Below are 18,402 nucleotides of genomic sequence, written 5' to 3'. Positions count from 1 at the left end.
GAGAGGAAGGGGAAAGGAGCAGCGAGAGAGAAGAAAAGCTGCACAGCCCACGGGGTTAATATCAGTCTTGATCAGAGACAATAGGGTGAAAGTGAGAATCCACTGGCCTCTCGGAATGCTGGACACAGATAAGAACAGCCTCAAGATTGGACTTCATGCACCGAGCCAAAATTAATATCGGGGTTATTAGGGTGAACGGTCATCAGTTCCAAGTTGCGCACACAGCTGTCACACAAATGAGATAGGAGCTTCTGATACTGTTCTGGTTTAGCATGCATTATTGAGCTCCTAAAGAGAATAAAAAATAGAATAAAAAAAAAATAAAAACCTGCAAATAATCTTAATGTTTGTAACACATGCTTACTGTAAGCCAGTATTTTAATGGGATTCTATACCGCAGACCATTATTTACTGTAAGTAGATTCAATTTACAAAGAAAATGCTGCAGAATTGGAGACGCACTGCTTATAAATGAGTATAATCTTAATTTACTTTTGTGTTTGTGCTTTGTATTAAATATATGCAATTTTTCACATTTGGGTTCTTTCTAAATAAATTTATCTCATCCAAATATTAGCCATAGTAACAGCAGCTTTCTCAAATGGAATTGAACAACTAAATTAAATTTTAAAAGATTGCATTGAAAAAGTATATTAATAAATAAGGTCTGTGAAACTTCGGTTGGTTTTAAACTAGTATTACCATAATATTGTACCATTGCATCAAAAAAATAATCAGATTTCCTCTGCCAACATACCCTGAGAGAAAAAAAAATACCTTTATCACTGAAGGTGAAGAGAAGCCATTAATTTTGAATTATTATTTTTATAGAGAAATTGCTTTATTTGACATATCACTTTCCTGTGGAGAAAATGTGGAAAAACTGAGACAAATAAATAAATATATTTGAATGACAGATCCATCAAGAAAACCTGCAGAATAACACCAATGCCTGCAGGAAGAGAGCATTATGTTTACTGTGAGCAAAATATAGTGAGTTAACACAAGGTACTTAGACCTACAGTTGTTTGTTTCACACATAGTATTCTAAAATGGTCACACCACCTTCCAGTAAATATAATATTGAATTTATCCACATTAAATCCTGAAGTGCAAGAAGTTAACCTAATTATGCACACATCTGATTTTATTTCAATCGAATTCCCTTCTTTTAATAAATTTCATTTTATTACTAATCTCATGGTTTTAAGTTGCTTATGAACTTCATGTTAATCATTTTTCATTAGATGAAAATCTTTAACCTCAAAGGTACTACCAGGGATATTCACATTGCTCAAGATTCTCTGTTCAAAGGGAAACAAGACTTAGAAATAAAGCACAAGAGATGCGTACCAGTCTTACATGGGAACAAAACTGTTATTAATGTAACACTGACTAATGCACAGACTATCTTACTTTTCTGTAAGTACTGCTATCAGAAAGTAAGAGAAAAAAATACAGACTCTTGCTCCTATTAATAATGGTTCAAGAGCAGTTCCCCTTATAGCTACAGTGTGTTAAAGAGTATTTGTTAAGAAAAATTATACAGACTTTGTAAATATATTGGGGGGAACTGATGACTTTTACTACTATTCATCACAAAAAAAATATAACACAAATGACATTTGGGAATACAGACCAGAACAAATTTATATTAGATTTTAAAAAGATGATTTTTATTAAGCACAAACAGCTTTTAATACATTATCAATACAAATAGGAAAACATCTGTTTAATGAATTTGATATATCAAAGATTTGATGGGCAGGTTGCATACTGGCACAATAAAAATGATTTTTTTTTTTTTAAAGTATTTCAAATTAAAATTATAGGTCACCACTGTCTACGCTGCAGGAACTTTACCTACAGTCTAAAATTACTACATCACCTTGGCATAGGGGGAAGCAAAGAACTACAATTTCATAATATGGAACTCCTAACACTTTCATTAGCACCATTCAAAGCTTGCATCAGCTGTTTAACTCAGAAGCAGCTGACAGGTCAGGTAAAGCTTTACAGCAAATTTCAGTGCAAAGTTTACAGTTCCTCTTCATAAGATACGTGGAATCTATGGTTTCATAGCATGTTAAATAATTATGGCTTGATAGATGTACAGTGTTAAGATGCTGAGAACGTTACTTTGAAAAAAGATGAGACTTATAACGGCTGTGAAATGCACTTTAATATATTATGCCAAATTCTGTAATATGCAAACAACATGCTGGATTACAAACTGAAGTCCTATTACGAATTCGTAGACAAGGGTCAGTATTAGCTGTCTGGGGTAGTGGCTTCTGGTTGTCTCAGCTGCTGCTTTTTCAGGCCAACTAGCTTCATCTTCTCTCTAATGTGTTCTGCTGCAGAAGCCATATCACTTGGGCTCCCAAAGTACTGCTCAGACCTAAAAGAAAAAAAAACAACAAAAAAACACAAAAAGTCAGCAGTGATAAGTAAGACAGTGCGTGAATACACATACGAATGGCACTAGAAAACACAAAGCAGATAAGAAAACCAGGCACTTTTTCATCTTGAAATTTAAAAACCACCTTTAACAGGCTTTGGAGACTCAGTGATCAGAGTTGATGGCAGATCTTGATGAAATTATTACAAATCCTAAATTACCCTTTTATATCCAAAAGATTTTATCAACAGCAGGGCGCTGTTCTGTAAGTGCAACCAGGTATTTCCTAACACTGTTTTTTACTGCCGTTCTCTAGCTACTCCCCAAGTCAGTCTGGCAGTTTTGAGTACTATGACAATCAAGGAAATCTGTCTGTACGTGATTTCTGAGGCTATATGATTGCTGCATTATTGAAGGACTCTGTGTATGGGAAGTCAGTCACATGCTGACAAATTATGTCATCTCTCTCTCAAATTGAAAAGAACACATGGCTGTGTAAGTTGATTTCTCCCATTCAAACACAACAAAAGAACAGCCAAAATGTTAGGGAAATCACTTTGTTGGTTTCCAACAAACCGAGCTGTCAGCAAAAGGAGAATCTGAAGAGAATACGTTCCAGAAGAACAGGTATCAAATCTAATTACGAAGCATAGACTTTGGTGGTAGGGCAAGGGACTTCAGACAGAGCAGGGGGACAGGCATAAGCAGACAGAAAAGTTATTTCACACGGTAGGCTAGTTTGACTAGGGAACTCCAAAGACAACAGATTGCCCAACTGCACATGGGATCACAATATGGGAAGTTGTTTTCCCTAATGCAGATTAGAAGCCATGAACAGGACAGGGAACAGTGACCTGGACTTCTAAGAAGATACTGACAAAAGTCCGAACCGGTAAAGAGTCTGATGAAGACTCCTCCAAGCTTTTTATGACATTTTGTGTGTTCCTACATTTCTTAAACCACTTCTGCTAATGAGTGAACTCTTTGCTAATTGTTTGTTACATGCATCAAAAATAGAATGCCAAGGGATGACGAGCCAGGGATGCCAGGATTTAAGACAGCTAAGATCCCACTTTTCATAAAGGGGACACACAGAACTCTACTGAAATGCCAGAGGGGTCAGAAATAATGTTCAGGATTCAGTCAGCCTGCCTAAAAGACAGATGTGTATACACCTATAGCTATAGGAGCATCGTGTTAGGACAAACATCACAGTGTGGCAAGCATCTTCTCTCATGGGGAGCTTTCCCGGGTTGTAATGTTTGATTTTACTTCCATAGTCTATCTGCAAGTTACATCAGTTTTAAGAGTAACAGTTGCTACTTTTAGTAGGTCACTAAAATCTGCTATACAAAAGTTATACCAAATACTTCAAATGTAACATTTCTTAGGGTGCATATCCAGTAGGCACTAGAAAAAACATTCTGCATACCCATCAGGATAAACTACAGGCACTGTTAGTCTGTCCAACAACGATTTCCCAACTGCTTCAATTTCATCAAATTGCTCCACTTCGTTAAAAGCTTCAGGCTTCTCTGGACATTCTTGCAAAATCTATTAAAAAAAAAAAAAAAAGAAATGCAGAATAAAGTAGACAAGGGATAGCATGTAGTTTTTTAAGTGCAATTAACTGGGTGAATGAGATCAATTGAAATATTCATATAATTCAAGAAAGGAAAATGTCAATTAAGTTACGTTGAGAAGATAGTTCAGGGCTACCACTGTTCTGTACCAGAATGTTTTACATTACTTCTGAGAGGGAATAAAAAAGAAAAAAAAAATCTTGCTAGACAGTATTCCAGCAACAAATATCAAATGCATAAAAATAGTAACCTGTCAGTGTTAAGAGACATTTGGATAATGCCCTTAACAACATGCTTTAACTTGGTCAGCCCGGAATTGGTGCGGCAGTTAGACTAGATGACTGTTGTAGGTCCCTTCCAACTGAAACAGTCTATTCTATTCCATAAACATGAATAATGAAGGGCCCTTTACAAGCTATTTCAAAACTAAAATCCACATCTGGTACAGAACAGGTGGGATTAAAAAAAAGTCTGAACGCAAATGTTTCCAGACAGGATTGGGACCCAATACTAGTAGTTAGTTCTGTATTTTCTTCCACTTCTCCCTCTGCTGCTTCTTTCTTTTTTCCAAAGCAGTATGGATATTAACAGCATATTTTCCTCACAGTCTCATTAATATGTCACAATAGTGCCAGAAGAATTATGTTTTTGAACAAGACCATTATTTTTTCAGCTACCCATTTACTTTTTTTTCTTAAAACTTGTGATTGCCTAAAAACATAGCAATTAACTACTGCAATAATGAAAGAATGCTCATAATATGGACTGAGACAATCAATTCTTATGGGCTGAATTCTAATTCCGTATCAGGTAAAACTTTTTTCAGCCATCCGTAGCAGCATAGAGGATATATTTCTGTTTTTGCAACTCTCGCCTACAAATTCAAAGTATCTTCCATTAATACAAACAAGAAATGAATACCAGCAAGTAGCATATGAATCAGCTTTGCATCTATGCTCTCCTTCAATGACAGAATGAATTTATTTCGTTTTACCATGTACAAGGTTGGCTTATTTTGCAGTTATATGCAATTTTATTGTCAACATTAGGACATATATTCTAAATTGCTTTTCTAAAATGTATCACTTCTCAGAAAGAATGGTTCCTGGACGAAAAGGCCCTACCTCTCATTATTTACATTAATGGACAGGAGTTTGAAAACCATACCAAAGCAGAGGCGTGTTTTGAAGGTCTTAAATGACCCCATAGTCTTGTATTATACCTTGCCCAAAAACACAAATCAAGAAGTGTTCCTTGCCTTTAAAAAGCACAGTATAAAACACACAAAGAAATGCTTTATGATCGACATCAGAGTTCCCCTCCGATGAGTTTAAAAAAAAATAAATAAATTCTTCCCAGCCCCAACTCAACACACCTGAACTTCAGGGCTGCTGTTCTAGTTCTGTTAAGCAGGCCCTATACCAATGTAGGTATGCAAGCAATAATTGCATTAAGCATTGAAATTAACAATTGGAAGAACATGTCTTTCTTCTTCTTTCTGCTTTTTTTTTTATTTTAGAAAGGAAAAAAAGCACTGACAATTTCATTTTTTTTTACATTTTGTTTGCTTAAATTCTGATAAGAAATTTTTTGTCTTAAAAACACAGCGCTCACCTTTTCAGCACTTGAATGAAATGCAACAGCAGTTTCCAGCCGGTGCACTCTTTCATCAGAAGTTATTGTAAACTGTTTCCACACTCTGTTCAGTCTTGGAAGTGTGTCCCCTGAGGACCTTGAAGTGCATCGCAGGGACTGGCACAGGACAACCGTTGCCTGCAGTAACTGTCTCCCATAATCATAAGTACTCTAAAAGTTGTAGGGGATGGAAAAGAAAGTACACATAAAACCCTCTGCATTTAGCTTAGGAGCTAATTAGCATCTTAAAACAACAGCAGACAAGTTTATGAAACCTTCTCAATTTAGATCCACAAAGTATATTGAACTAATCTGGTCTAGTAGAAAACACTGCTGAAGTATGAATAAAATTGTAATAACCAAACTGTGCTTTTGCTGTTTAAAAAAATTAAAAAATAATCCCCTGTTGTCTAACGTTCACACTGGCAAAAGAACAGAGCTTCCTGAAAATATCAATCAGCTGCTTGGATCTTACATGGGATGCTTGATATCTACAGCCAAGATGACTAGCTCACTGACTTCACTGTCACCATGTTTGTGGTCACCCAGCATCCAGGTGCATTGTGGCACATCGCTGTAACAGCAAGCTACCCTCCTCTCACCATCAGTTCTCATTCATCAAAAGAGACAATCAGTTCCAGTGTACCAGGTGCAATTTGAAAACATCACATCTGTTAATTGGCAAGTCTGAATTAGACATTCCTAAGAGGAGTATACATATGAAAAAGCACTTTCACATGTACCCAGCATCTGTTTGCATATTCAGGATTTGTAAACAGTCATGCAAACACTCCCTGTGGCTTCAGTGAATTTCAGTAGACTCTTCTACAGCAGGATTCATTAGTTGGCTGCTACAGTCAAGAACTAAAGCTGTCAGTTCTGTTCTAACCACTAACTCTGTTAGTGCCAAAACTCCTTGTATGAGCAGGACCATCATACACCAACAGTCAACTGTATCTGGTAAACCAGTATAAAGGCAGGCTCTGTTTCATGAAGTACAGCACAAAATAGACCGAAACCAAGTGACTCATCCATATTTCAGTATCTTGACTGCAGTCCTTCAAAAATCATTATAAAGACTGTTTGAAATATATGCCTTTATAGAAAATCAACGTAAATTTATGTTTGTGTTTTGCATTGCCTATGTGAAGCAGAATAGTAGTAAACTGCTATCAGATAGCAGTAGTAACTGCTATCAGGTAGTAAACTGCAGCGTTGCTATTGTTGATGGGACTTCAAAATCTCATTAGGGTCATCACCAATTCCAGCAATCATGATTTCTTCATTCAAGCATTGAGGCAAACTATTAAGACTAGTAACAGCTATTCCATGTTTGTCCATACAGGTACCAATTCTATTTAGAAGATCTTATGAAACTGTACAAAACTCATTGCTAAAAAAGTAGTTAATTTCACCTGTGCAACATCAACAAATTTTCGATGTTTCTCCAACAAGACTTTTGTTTCTTGAGCATCATCTCCCAATCGGATGTGTGTCTTCAAAAGAGCATCCAGCAGTTCACTTAGCCATTCTACTGCCTGAAAAACAGAAGTTAAAAGAGAAAACCCCATAAATTAAAATGAAATTAATCCAGAAGGGTAAAGTAACTTCAGTACCAGCATACACTTTTGCTATGGAAAAAAGTTATGAGTTATCATAAACTGGTAGATCATGCATGCAATCAAGAAATACACCATTTTCAGTCATTGCTATATCCTTTATTTTCCCTGTGCAAATTCACTGAATAAAACTATATCTGCAAGTGACAAAAATAATACTGTACAACTATCAATCCCCGTAAGTTTAGCTAGTGGACCACAAAGACCAGAATGATGAAATTCTGTAGGCATTTTCATACCTGAGCAGCATCCTCTTCACATTTAAATAACTGTACCATCTGAAGCATCTTCAGTCGCCGCACATCCACCATATCCTCACACCTTAAACAGTAGCACAGACAGACTCACCAACACATGCATAGCAGACACAATACACTTTTGAGTTTGACAGCAATGTTTTCAGTGAGCAACGTTAAGATACAAGTGTTCATGAAAAGGCAATTAAAGCATTTTTGTGCTGCTTAGCTTGGCCAAAATATTTAATGCCTTGCATAACAATAAGAAACATGCAATAAATAGAACTGAGCACTACAACCTACCAAAGTCACGATCCTCAAGACTCCTGATATGGCTAAGCTATAGATAGTAATACCAGCAGTAATTACAAGACCTTCCAGCAGCATTGCAGGTTCCTTACCTTATTGCACTGGTAAGATTTGCCCCATAGAGGTTTCCATGGCTCGGATTTTATCCTACTGAAGTCTAGGTGAAAGCTGACTTAAACCTGGCATAACTCTGAATTGTACTGTGAGCTGGTAGCAAAAAGTTTTCTTGATGAATAAGCGAGCACTGTTTAAAAGATGTTAATACATCTTTCCATTTTTCTTTTTGTCTAAGTAAAGATTGCAATCATTGAACCTTCATATGATGATGTCCTTTGCTATAACTTGTCAGGAAGCATTTAAAAATCTAATTCATATAAAAACTAATTCTACTTCTCTTGTTCTGAATTAGGCACATTTTGAAGTTCTTTCTCTAGTTAGAATTTAAAAAAGTATTGAAAGTCCTTTTCTTTCCACAGTGAGAGCTAAGCTTTAGCAGAATGACCTTTCCATTTCAATTTCAGAGCCTACAAAGTAAACAGCAAGATACAGACTCCTGTCCAGTGCAAATGGAATTACTGATGGCAACAACAGTTAGCACTATAACTGAATCCAAAAGATGGTATGCACAGATCTGTTTTTTCAAACTGGTTGCAGACATAAGCACTTCCAAAGAACAGTTTGTTAGCATGCTGTGTTTTGTTACATGTCCTGTAGCGCTGCAATGCTTACAGAAAGGAAATTTATTGCTCTAATAATACAGGAAAACAGTTTATGGGCTCCAAAATCATAAGTAAAGCAGCAAAACACCCCTAGAAATAAATGTTATACTGCATGTGTATACAAATAATGAGAAACATTCAATAGAATTTTTGGGGGAGAAAAAAAACAAAAATGAAGTATCGCAAAAATTATTATTAAATGCTACTGAGAGATAATGGTCCTTTCTGTACTTTTTTGTCTCTCATCCAGGCTGAAGAACCTTGTTTAATCATTCATCATCTGGAAGCTGCGTCACACCTTTGTCTGAACACCGTATTGACTTTCTGATCCTCTAATTGACTTCCCACAATTCTATATCCCTTCAGAGAATGGGGACCAGAATTGTTCAACACTTAAAATGTAAGTGGGCTACAAATCTATAGAGTGACACAATGACATTTTCCTTTTAGTTTTCTACTACTTTCCTAATAATCTTTAGCATTCTACTTGCTTCTCACAGTATGATTGGACATTAAACCAGTTTTTGCAAAAGTTTTTAAACTTTTACCTTTGAGTTAACAGCTGGTTCAGAGTCCATTAACTATGTATATAAAGTTTTTCCTTCTCCCATGTGCATTTCTTTTCTCAGTACTGAATTCCAGCTGCCATTTTATTGCACAGTGACACATAGTCCTCTATTGCTCTTTGCAGTTTGCCCTCTAAACACAGGTGCTACTCAAGTAAAGAGGGTTCAGAGGACATACTTAAAACAATATCTTCTCTAAGCGTTACCAATACACGTGGTTTCTTACACACTAAGCTCTCCAAGAAAATAATTTGTAAGTGGTAGAATTAATTTCTAAAATGAACAACTTGATGCTCATTAGACCTTGTTGTTTCCTAGAGGGACTTTTTTTGTTCAGCCATTGCCCTCAAAGTTCAGGCACTTTCTTTGGAGAGTACTGTATTTTCTCAGGGGTTCCAGCAGTAATAATGAGCAACATCATCTGATTCTTTCATACTGTTGACTAGAAAAAAAAAGGTAGTACTACAGCAAATCTAGTACTCCTACGTCTTTAAGAAAAAATAATCAGTGAAAGGCTTAGAGGAAAAGGATGATGGCAAAATCCATCTTGCAAATTCAACTCTCCACAGCATTTTCCCCTACTGCAGTGTCATTCTCCACTCTTTTTTCAAAATGTTTTTTTGCGGGGAGTTTTGGAAACCGAACTATGTGCCTCCATTTTATACCCTGTACCCCCGACACCATCTCATCTTTCTTCCTATCTTCAGAAGTGAAAATGCCATGCTCAAAGGACAAAGGTTGTGAAAAAGAAGAGGATTAACAAGTCAGTACATAATTAATATGTAATTTTAGGGCCATTATCACTACTGTACTTTTATTATACCTTCCTTCTCAAACTGCTAACATATAAAAGATGCCTCTTGCATCCATTCCGTAGCTCCATACAAAAGGAATGTATAATTCTTGAGCATTTACAAGTACAGAAGAGCACTCAAATACTCCATTCAGTTCTGAAATACAAAAGGTGCTTGGATTTAGGAATATGTTCCAACAGGGAAGCTTCTGTCCCATTTGAATATACCACAAATATAAGTTACAGTTGTATTATATCCCTTAACTGAAGATAAAGCAAAATAGTATCTTTAAAAAAATATATACATCTCTAGTAACCTATCAGCATACGAAAATCCTAATGACTAGAACTTTTATTACCTCTGTTTTCTAAGCTGCATATCTTCCATCACTCCTTGGATATGGTCCACATTTTCTTTGTTCTCTATGGTTACATCTTTTCCGTAGGCCCAGGATGCCTGATTAGATATCTGATCAAGAAGACTTTGACCTTTCTCACGCAAGCCTTGCAAGCCTGAGTCTAAAGAAAAAAAGAAAGAAAAAAGTCAATGGTCACTCTTATAAATTTGTTGACTTTTTCCCCAAAGGAGAGATATAAAATGCAACAGAATCTGAGATGGAAGGCTGTAAAGTGAAAAGGACATTACTATGTCTTTCACTGCCCTTTCCAACTTTATGTTGGAGTGAGCATTTGTCTATATTAATGAAGAAGCCTTTGCTATTTTATGACCTAGCAGATAACAAGAAAAGGAATAAGAGCTGACAGTGAGTATTAAGTTTTCAGCATATAAATAGCTAATTAACATCTTTCATCCACACAGTTGCACAATACCTAAAGTATTTATCATTGCTAAGCAGTTGTAGTCTAAATGTTCTTCTATGGCTGGCAGAAGTTACTACTTTATAATACATCTGATATGGCTGATAGATTTTTCTATACTGAAATATGCCAACCCTTAGAATCTGCTATTATATCTATTATTGGCAGCTCTACTATCTGTTTTCTTAAAGGAATTTCTAGTTTATGCATCTGTTGTATTCAATGTGTATGCAACTGTTATATTCCAATCATAACTACTTCTACCATATATGATTTTGCTTCAAAGCTCTTTCCCCTAACAACGTGTTGGGCTAGATGATCATTGTAGGTCCCTTCCAACTGAAATATTCTATATGCTCGACACTGTAACAACCTTAAACATGCCACTTATTAACATATACATTCAAAGCTATGCAAAATATTCAGTACAAGCTCTACCTACTCTAAAACTGAGTGAATAACAACCTCAATCATCACAGGGTCAGTTCTGGAGACAAAAAGATCATCTAAACAGTATATTTCCAACATACTAAGGATGATTTGAGGAGGAGTTTGTTTACAGATTAAATGCATAATAATGGTATATAAAAATATATATATTACATGTAAAACATTTAAAAGAAAATATTTCCAGATTGTTTTCCCAGATAGAACAACTATGCAGTAGATAGCATAAGCAAGATAAGCAACTCAAAGGTAGTTAGGTGGAGCATTACTTAGCTAGGAATCAGAGGAGATAAAAATTATTTTTTCTGCCTTTTTTTTTTTTAAAGGGGGCAGTGGGATTACTAGGGTTTTCCCTGCAATACATTCATTAGAATGTGTGTACCTGAAATGCAGAAATCTGTTGCTTACCAACACTTTTCAACTTCTCTTCCAGTAGTTTTAAAGTTTGTTGAATTGATGCTCCATCTGCTGGCGCTACATCTACACACAACATTCCTAGTAAGCCATCCAGTTGCTGTGACAACTAAAATGAATAACAACATAAATGTTGATATTTAAAAAAGAAGTTTGAGCTTCTCATGGGTGGGTCTGCAGTCTTTTTATAAATGTTTGGAAATTTGTCATTTTAGAAGTTTCTCTTTACAACTATAGGAAATAAAATCAAGATGAAAGATAAATGACCCATCTGTCTATAAAAGTCTAAAAACATACATTCCCAGATGAGAGGAGAGGAGGAAGCCAAGATTATTTTTTTTTTTTGACAAGTATAGGAAAGGAATAAATGGCAATTTAAAAAAGAAACTATGAGAACTACACCAAATTGCTGTTTAATTAATGCATATGCCTCTAACAAGAGGGGGGAAAAAGCTAGTAACCATTTTATTTAAAATACTATTGAAATATAGGACATATTACAAGGCACTTTGCTCCTCAAAACAGGGAAATCCATCTTCTCAATGTTTCAATTACAGTTAATGAAAACTGGTGACATTTTCCAAGTGAGATTATATCTCCCAGCACCCTCCCTACATTTTTTTCCAGTGTATTCAACATCTATAATACTAAGGCAATAATATATTGGCACGTGAAACTGAAAAGTTTAAAAGAAAAACTTACATCCTGGGCAACACTGTGGAATTCAAGTGCTGCTTGTAACAGATTTTGCCTGAATTCCAGCTGACTGGCCTGCCGGTAACACACGTCACTCAGCTGCTGCTGCAATGCTTTCAATTCCACAAGGTCCTCCTCATCCCCTGCATTTAGAAGAGCTGCTATCTGCTGATTAAGCTCAACATAAACAGCAAACCACTCCTACAACCAGAAGAAAAATTAAGCATTAAAGTAATACAAAACATAATTCTATTTCTCTTAAAATGGCACACATCTAACTGCAGATTAATAAATAATTAGATTTTAAAAGAAACTTATTACAGCTTACAGTAATTATGAAATCTCACATGGGAGGAAAAAACATTCCTAATTTCAAATCAACTCAAAAAGCGCTCAGTACATCTTAATGTATGTTCTGTACTATAAAAAAAATGGTGCAGAAAGGTGGGAAGATCGTAAGGCATGGCTACTAGCTCCCAGCACAAACTCCCACTCAAACTATTTTACTGAACCAACAGAGGAATTCCACTGTTTTTAAACATATTTCTAATGCTTATACGTCTATGGTGCTCTACCAAAGCAAAAGATGATTTGGCAAGTGGTAAGCTATTACAAAAAGCTGCTCATAGGACTATCTAGGTGTTACTTTCAGTGACATGATTGAAACAAGGAATAATTTTTTAAAAAACATTTTCAAAAAATATAGTAGTGTTGACAAAGTGGAAGTAATCTCTATCTTCTGAGTAAAACTGAGTATCCATTAACAGAAACTTCAAAATGATCCTTGTTTCTTATTTAAGAAAAGCTTTATACTACTCAATTCAAAATGTGCAGATTTGCTTTTCAAATGCTTTGATTACTGAATGTCTACATAGGAGATAGTTATGTTGCCATGGTGGTGTATTTGTAAAAAAAAAAAAAAAAAAAAGTTCAAATATTTAACAGTTCTGGGAAATTTAAAGCTACTTGGTATATCAAGATCACATTCACATCTTGCATGACTGAGATGCCTGTAAAACAAAACATGTTTGTTCAACAGCTTTTATTTTGGCCTACAGTAAAGTGACCTTCAAATGCTCCATGCATTTCTAATGCTATGGAATAGCACCATCTATTGGCCTAAAATATCTGATTTAATTAGTAGTCTTGTCACACTCTCATTGGGATGTTTGCAATTTTTTTTTAAATTATGCCTTCAGCTTTTGCATAATTTATTTACAAAGCATGCAAAAGAGAGTATAAATATCCATATTCAGATTTTTTTTTCTTTTTACCCAAAGCCTTCTCTACCATCTGCTCACAGGAAGAAACAGAGTATGAAAAGATGGAAAAAAAAAAAAGTAATGAAAAAGTTGAATTAGCAATCAGCCAAAAATTTAAGAGCAGAATAAATCTTTCGTCTACCCTAAAAGGGCAACTAAAATGACATAATATGGAAACATCTTCCACTGTCACACATGTGCTACAAATACACAGGTTCAATAAACTCAATTTACACAACTCTTGTTATTACCTTTAGACACTGAACATACAAATTCAGCTTATTAAGTGTGAAAAGTGAGCTATAATATGAGAAGTCAAACAAAAAATTTAGATTAGTAATTTTTAGTTTTTACTTTTAGCATTAAAGTAAAACAGTTGCAGTAATTGGTTTTGGCCAAGCTATCAGTGAAATTAAGAGACTGGCAATCCATATATAAGAATTGTGTTACTGATCCTTTCCGTAGAGGAAAATTAGGCACAGCTGTACGTGACAGCTCAAAAGCACAGAGAGAAGGCCAACATTTGCTTAAAAATAACAGCTCTAGTATATTGCTCATCAATAAGAGTCAGAAAATGAAAACCCAAAACACAAACAAAAACCCCCAAACACACAAACAAAATACAAACAAAAAACCACCCTAAGAAAATTATTTTTTCACTTCAGAGTAAGTTGAAGTAAAAAAGGTCTATCTTTAAAACAAATGAAATATTTTTGCAAGTATCTTCAAAAGAGAAATAATAAATAAATAGGAGAGGATGAAAGAAAGCAAGCATACAAGCTGTCAATTCAATTATTAGGAGAGAAAATGAAAGAGGAAGAATACACTCAGTTATTATGAGATGTTTAAAAAAAATCAAAGAGAAAGGCAAAGCACATTTTTTCAGTGCTGTCGTCAAAAAATGGTTTTAATTTATAAACAGGCATCTAAATTTAAGGTAGGTCAGGGGTTTCCCAATTGCTTCTTTTGGTATAAATTTAAATTTTTGACTGTTCTTTCTACAAACTCCTGCCAACATCGGAGAACCAAGCAGCATCCACCTTGCCAGTGCTTTACCAATAAGCAGACTATAGGCCAGCCTGCAAACTTCAGTGGGATTTCAGTGATTTCAAGAACTGTAGTTAGCCCCAGCTAAAGCGTAGTTCTCCATTACAGATATCCAAGTGAGAAAAAAGTATATTCAAATCTTGTTTTCTCTTTTCAGTTTGAAGTGCTAATATGACAAAGATATTCAAAATTATTTTTGTCAATAAAGTAGGCAGGGGATTTTTTTTTTTCCTTTTCAATTACGATTTTAACTGTAAGATGTTTTACACTTCAGAAAGTACGGATTTGCAGAGTGGAACATTGCTTGAAGAACTTAAATCAACGAGAAGACAGAGAAGATGGGATTCACTTGACCAAACACAGACACCTCTGACACACACCTGCAGCTGAGCAAGAACGCTATTCAGTAGAGATGTAGTCTATAGAACCAGTGTAGTCTAGGGCACACTGTTTCTCGGACTAAAGGTTTGGGATGTGTTTTTTTTTCTAAATTATGTCAGAAATATTATAACCCAGTGACTATTTTCTTTGCCATGACTGTTAAGGGCAACTTAGTGGAGAGAACTGTCAATATCTACATCAAGGAAGGTCAGAAAAGAGTAGAAGCACTGTGACCAACACTCCCTTTGGGAACACTGAGTATTCATATCCCAATTATAGTTAATCATCTGAGAGAAAGACAAAATTCAACTGAACCTTAGGAAGTCTACAAAATTAGAAGCAAAAGCATCAAGTCAGTAGAGTTACAAAACGTTCTATTTTTTTTATGGTCTCCTTTTTTAAAATCTTTTTTCAAGATTTCATTATGTACATAAACCATACCTTAAGTCCTGATTAATGAAAGCGTTAAGCCAGTTTCAGCTTTCATTGATTTCAGCTTTCATTTCAGTAAATGTAGTTTAATAAAGATAAAAATATTAACTTATTCACCTGAGAAGTACAGGACTTCTCAGCCATTTTGTCAAGGAGGAAAAAGGAAATTTACTCCTCAAACTCAAAATTAAAATTTAAGAACAGTTGTAACATAATAAAAACAAGAAAAATCACCGATAGAAATCAGTATTTTTCCATACTGGAAAACAAAATAAATAACATGTACATATACTGACCATATTACATTCTTAAACTGCTCAGGTACTTTCCTTTGTAACCCATAAAATCATGCACTATGCAAAATTCCTAGATATTCATAACCAAATTACATTGCTCATAACTGCATGTACTTAGAATTATTTTGCTACTTGAAAAGGGTATAGGAAATCTCACACTGTGCTGACTCTCAATCTCTTCGTGTTTCTGTTGCAAAGCTTGTGAAGCTCTAATTGAATCACCTATTCCCCACTGGGTTCTTAGCTGTTCTGATCCAGGTCCTTCAAGCCAATTGACTACCTGTCAATAAGATAAAGACGACAAAGATAAAGTTGCAAATCAATTACAAAATTCTTTTTATACCAGTTTTTGTGTAACATAAGCAGAAATATTTCAAAGTAAGTATACGTTTATGAAAAGAAAATAAATCCTAGGATCTGTAGAAGTCTTTTTTGTTGAATCCATTCACATCGTCAAAAGCTTTAAGTAGAAGCTACTTTTCATTAACCTTAGCCTGTAAACTCCATGAAAGCAGGTGGCAGCTGGCAAAAGATTTCTCACATACAGACCTGTTACTTCATATCTCTGTCAATAAAAGAGCTTAAAACACAATTTTTTTTTGATAATGGACCACTTACGTTCAAACAAGAATTATTTTTTTTTGCCTAAGTGAGTGACAAGGCACAGCTGTATTCAGCCTCACACCTGAGAGTTTTTTCTTATTTTGCTGATTATATTAACACTCAAGCACAGAACAAGTACTTATTTCAAAATTAAATTTACACAACAACTTAGTATTTCATATTTATGTCCTTCAACTTGCTCTCTTCAAATAACAGAAGCCTCTTACAGAGTCTCAGTGACCACATCTCGTGGAATCTCCTTTGCAGAAATTTTTGCAGGGTCACGGCAACACAATTTTGGACTAGAATACTGGATTTCTTTTATTATTATTATTTTGAAACAATTTCATTTTATGTTGGTATTATTCAAAGCAAAGCAGAGTATCTCAAATTTTGGGTTCCTTATACACATTTGAATTATCAGATGATATCTATGGCAAAATTTTATCATAAGTTTTTAAATATCTAGAAAACAGAGACAGTTGTGATGAAACCTAGAGCAACAGTCACTTACTGATTACACTTCAGGACCGGAGTCCTGAAGTAAGGAAATGTGGAAATACGCCCACATTCTGAACCTTAATGAAAAAGCATAGGAAGCCAGCTTCCTCTCTTTAACATGACTTTTGTTTAAACAAAGGTGACAGAACAACTTCACACACTTTTTCAGGAAATATAATACAATACACAATGTAACACCATAACCATGAAGACAAATGAAAAAGAGACTCATTGGACCACTTTCCTAGAGCTGCTAGGCTACATTGCAACAGTAATCAAGAATGACCACCACCATTACAGAAGGGCACTCAAGTCACCCCACCTTTTAGTCATCATGTCTGTGTCTTCCCACCCCCGAATATATTCAGAGCATATATTCTTTGCTCCAGAAGCATCCTGAATCTTCCTTACTTTTATCATTTCTAGGGCAAACTAAGACTCTACAGTTCTAAGTTCGTTTTGTTTAAACAGAAACTTCCTGTTGTGCTCAGCACCTCTGCACAGCTGTTGGTGGTTAAATATGGAATGGACCTAGAAGTGAAGGCACCCAGATGTCCCCCTGTAACCTCAGCGTTTCCTCACACACGGAAACGACAGTTTTTAACGCAAGTCTGAATCAGTGTGCAAAACTACTGCTTTGCAGTGCCCTCTCTGACCAAGACCTCCTCCCCACTACAAGTTTCCAGCAACTACTGCATCGCTGTCACTGTGTGCCACACCTCTGCCTACGGAGGGACAAAGCTAGAACTTATCATAACCTACCGAGCCCGTTTAGTAGAACTGCTCATCAGAAAATGTCGGCAAATCGTTGCCATCTTTACGCTGCAGAATGAAAGAGGAAGGAAAGGGAAACAAAACTATGTAATAGAAGAGAAGAGCGGTAGTTAAAAAGAAACGGTAGGAAACTGAAGGCACAAGGGAAGAGAGGTGGTTATGGGTAAGAGGGCTTTGAGACAGGAGTAAGAACTAAGCACTTCACACTGAGCAAAAGCAGTAAATAGTGAAAAGTTAAACAGGAACACAAAAGCAAGCCAGGAATTGTTAGCAATATAAGAAACTATACAAAGATTGACATAGGAATGAATTTTAATGACAGCTAGCAGGAAATAAAACACTAAAAAAAAATAAATATCAGCAACACAGGGGAAAAACTTTCTATGCACACTCCCACTCCAACTGAAAATACTGCAAGCATGTTATATTGCAACTTCGGTTTGTTCTGGCAAAATAAATTCCACAGCACTTTGCCTTTCCTGGTTTCCTCCAGTCCATCACTCTCTTGTTACTTTTCTCTGTTAGCCTAGTTTTCTCCCGTAAACCAGAAGGAAACTAAATCAATTTCTAGATTTAGTAAGTTTTTCCAATACATTTGCATGTCATTTAGAGAGCTTTTAAATGCACTTTGTAAAACCGATTAGCTTGGTACAACAGCAAAACATTTTTCCTGTGCACAAAGACTCAGTCCTCTTACTATGTAGCATCCATAGTGTAGACAGAGCAAACAAATAACTATTTCTAATAAAAATATTGCAAAATGAGGCTGCTATCCCAGTAAACAGGTCTATTTAAATGCATTAACAATGTCAATTTGCAAAAGTACATTACAAATTTCATTTCAATCACCAAATCTTGTTCAACCACTA

General features: G+C 35.5%; 1 protein-coding gene across 9 annotated transcripts in view; it reads right to left on the bottom strand.

Moving 5' to 3' along the window:
- Positions 1–827: 827 nt before the first annotated feature.
- SESTD1 (SEC14 and spectrin domain containing 1) overlaps positions 828–18,402 on the bottom strand; it is a 58,085-nt gene continuing 40,510 nt past the window's right edge. For all 9 annotated transcript variants that reach the window (XM_074593432.1, XM_074593439.1, XM_074593430.1 and 6 more), the window contains 9 exons: positions 15,813–15,935; positions 12,244–12,438; positions 11,536–11,650; positions 10,221–10,380; positions 7,478–7,559; positions 7,035–7,157; positions 5,599–5,790; positions 3,834–3,955; positions 828–2,401 (listed from right to left, as the gene is read on the bottom strand). In XM_074593432.1, the coding sequence (XP_074449533.1) occupies positions 2,272–2,401; positions 3,834–3,955; positions 5,599–5,790; positions 7,035–7,157; positions 7,478–7,559; positions 10,221–10,380; positions 11,536–11,650; positions 12,244–12,438; positions 15,813–15,935 (1,242 nt within the window). In that variant the 3' untranslated portion in view covers positions 828–2,271. The remainder of the gene's footprint in view (positions 2,402–3,833; positions 3,956–5,598; positions 5,791–7,034; positions 7,158–7,477; positions 7,560–10,220; positions 10,381–11,535; positions 11,651–12,243; positions 12,439–15,812; positions 15,936–18,402) is intronic.

Source organism: Larus michahellis, chromosome 7 (assembly GCF_964199755.1).
Source record: "Larus michahellis chromosome 7, bLarMic1.1, whole genome shotgun sequence".
NCBI classification, from domain to species: domain Eukaryota; kingdom Metazoa; phylum Chordata; class Aves; order Charadriiformes; family Laridae; genus Larus; species Larus michahellis.
This window is presented reverse-complemented; position numbering and strand designations above follow the sequence as displayed.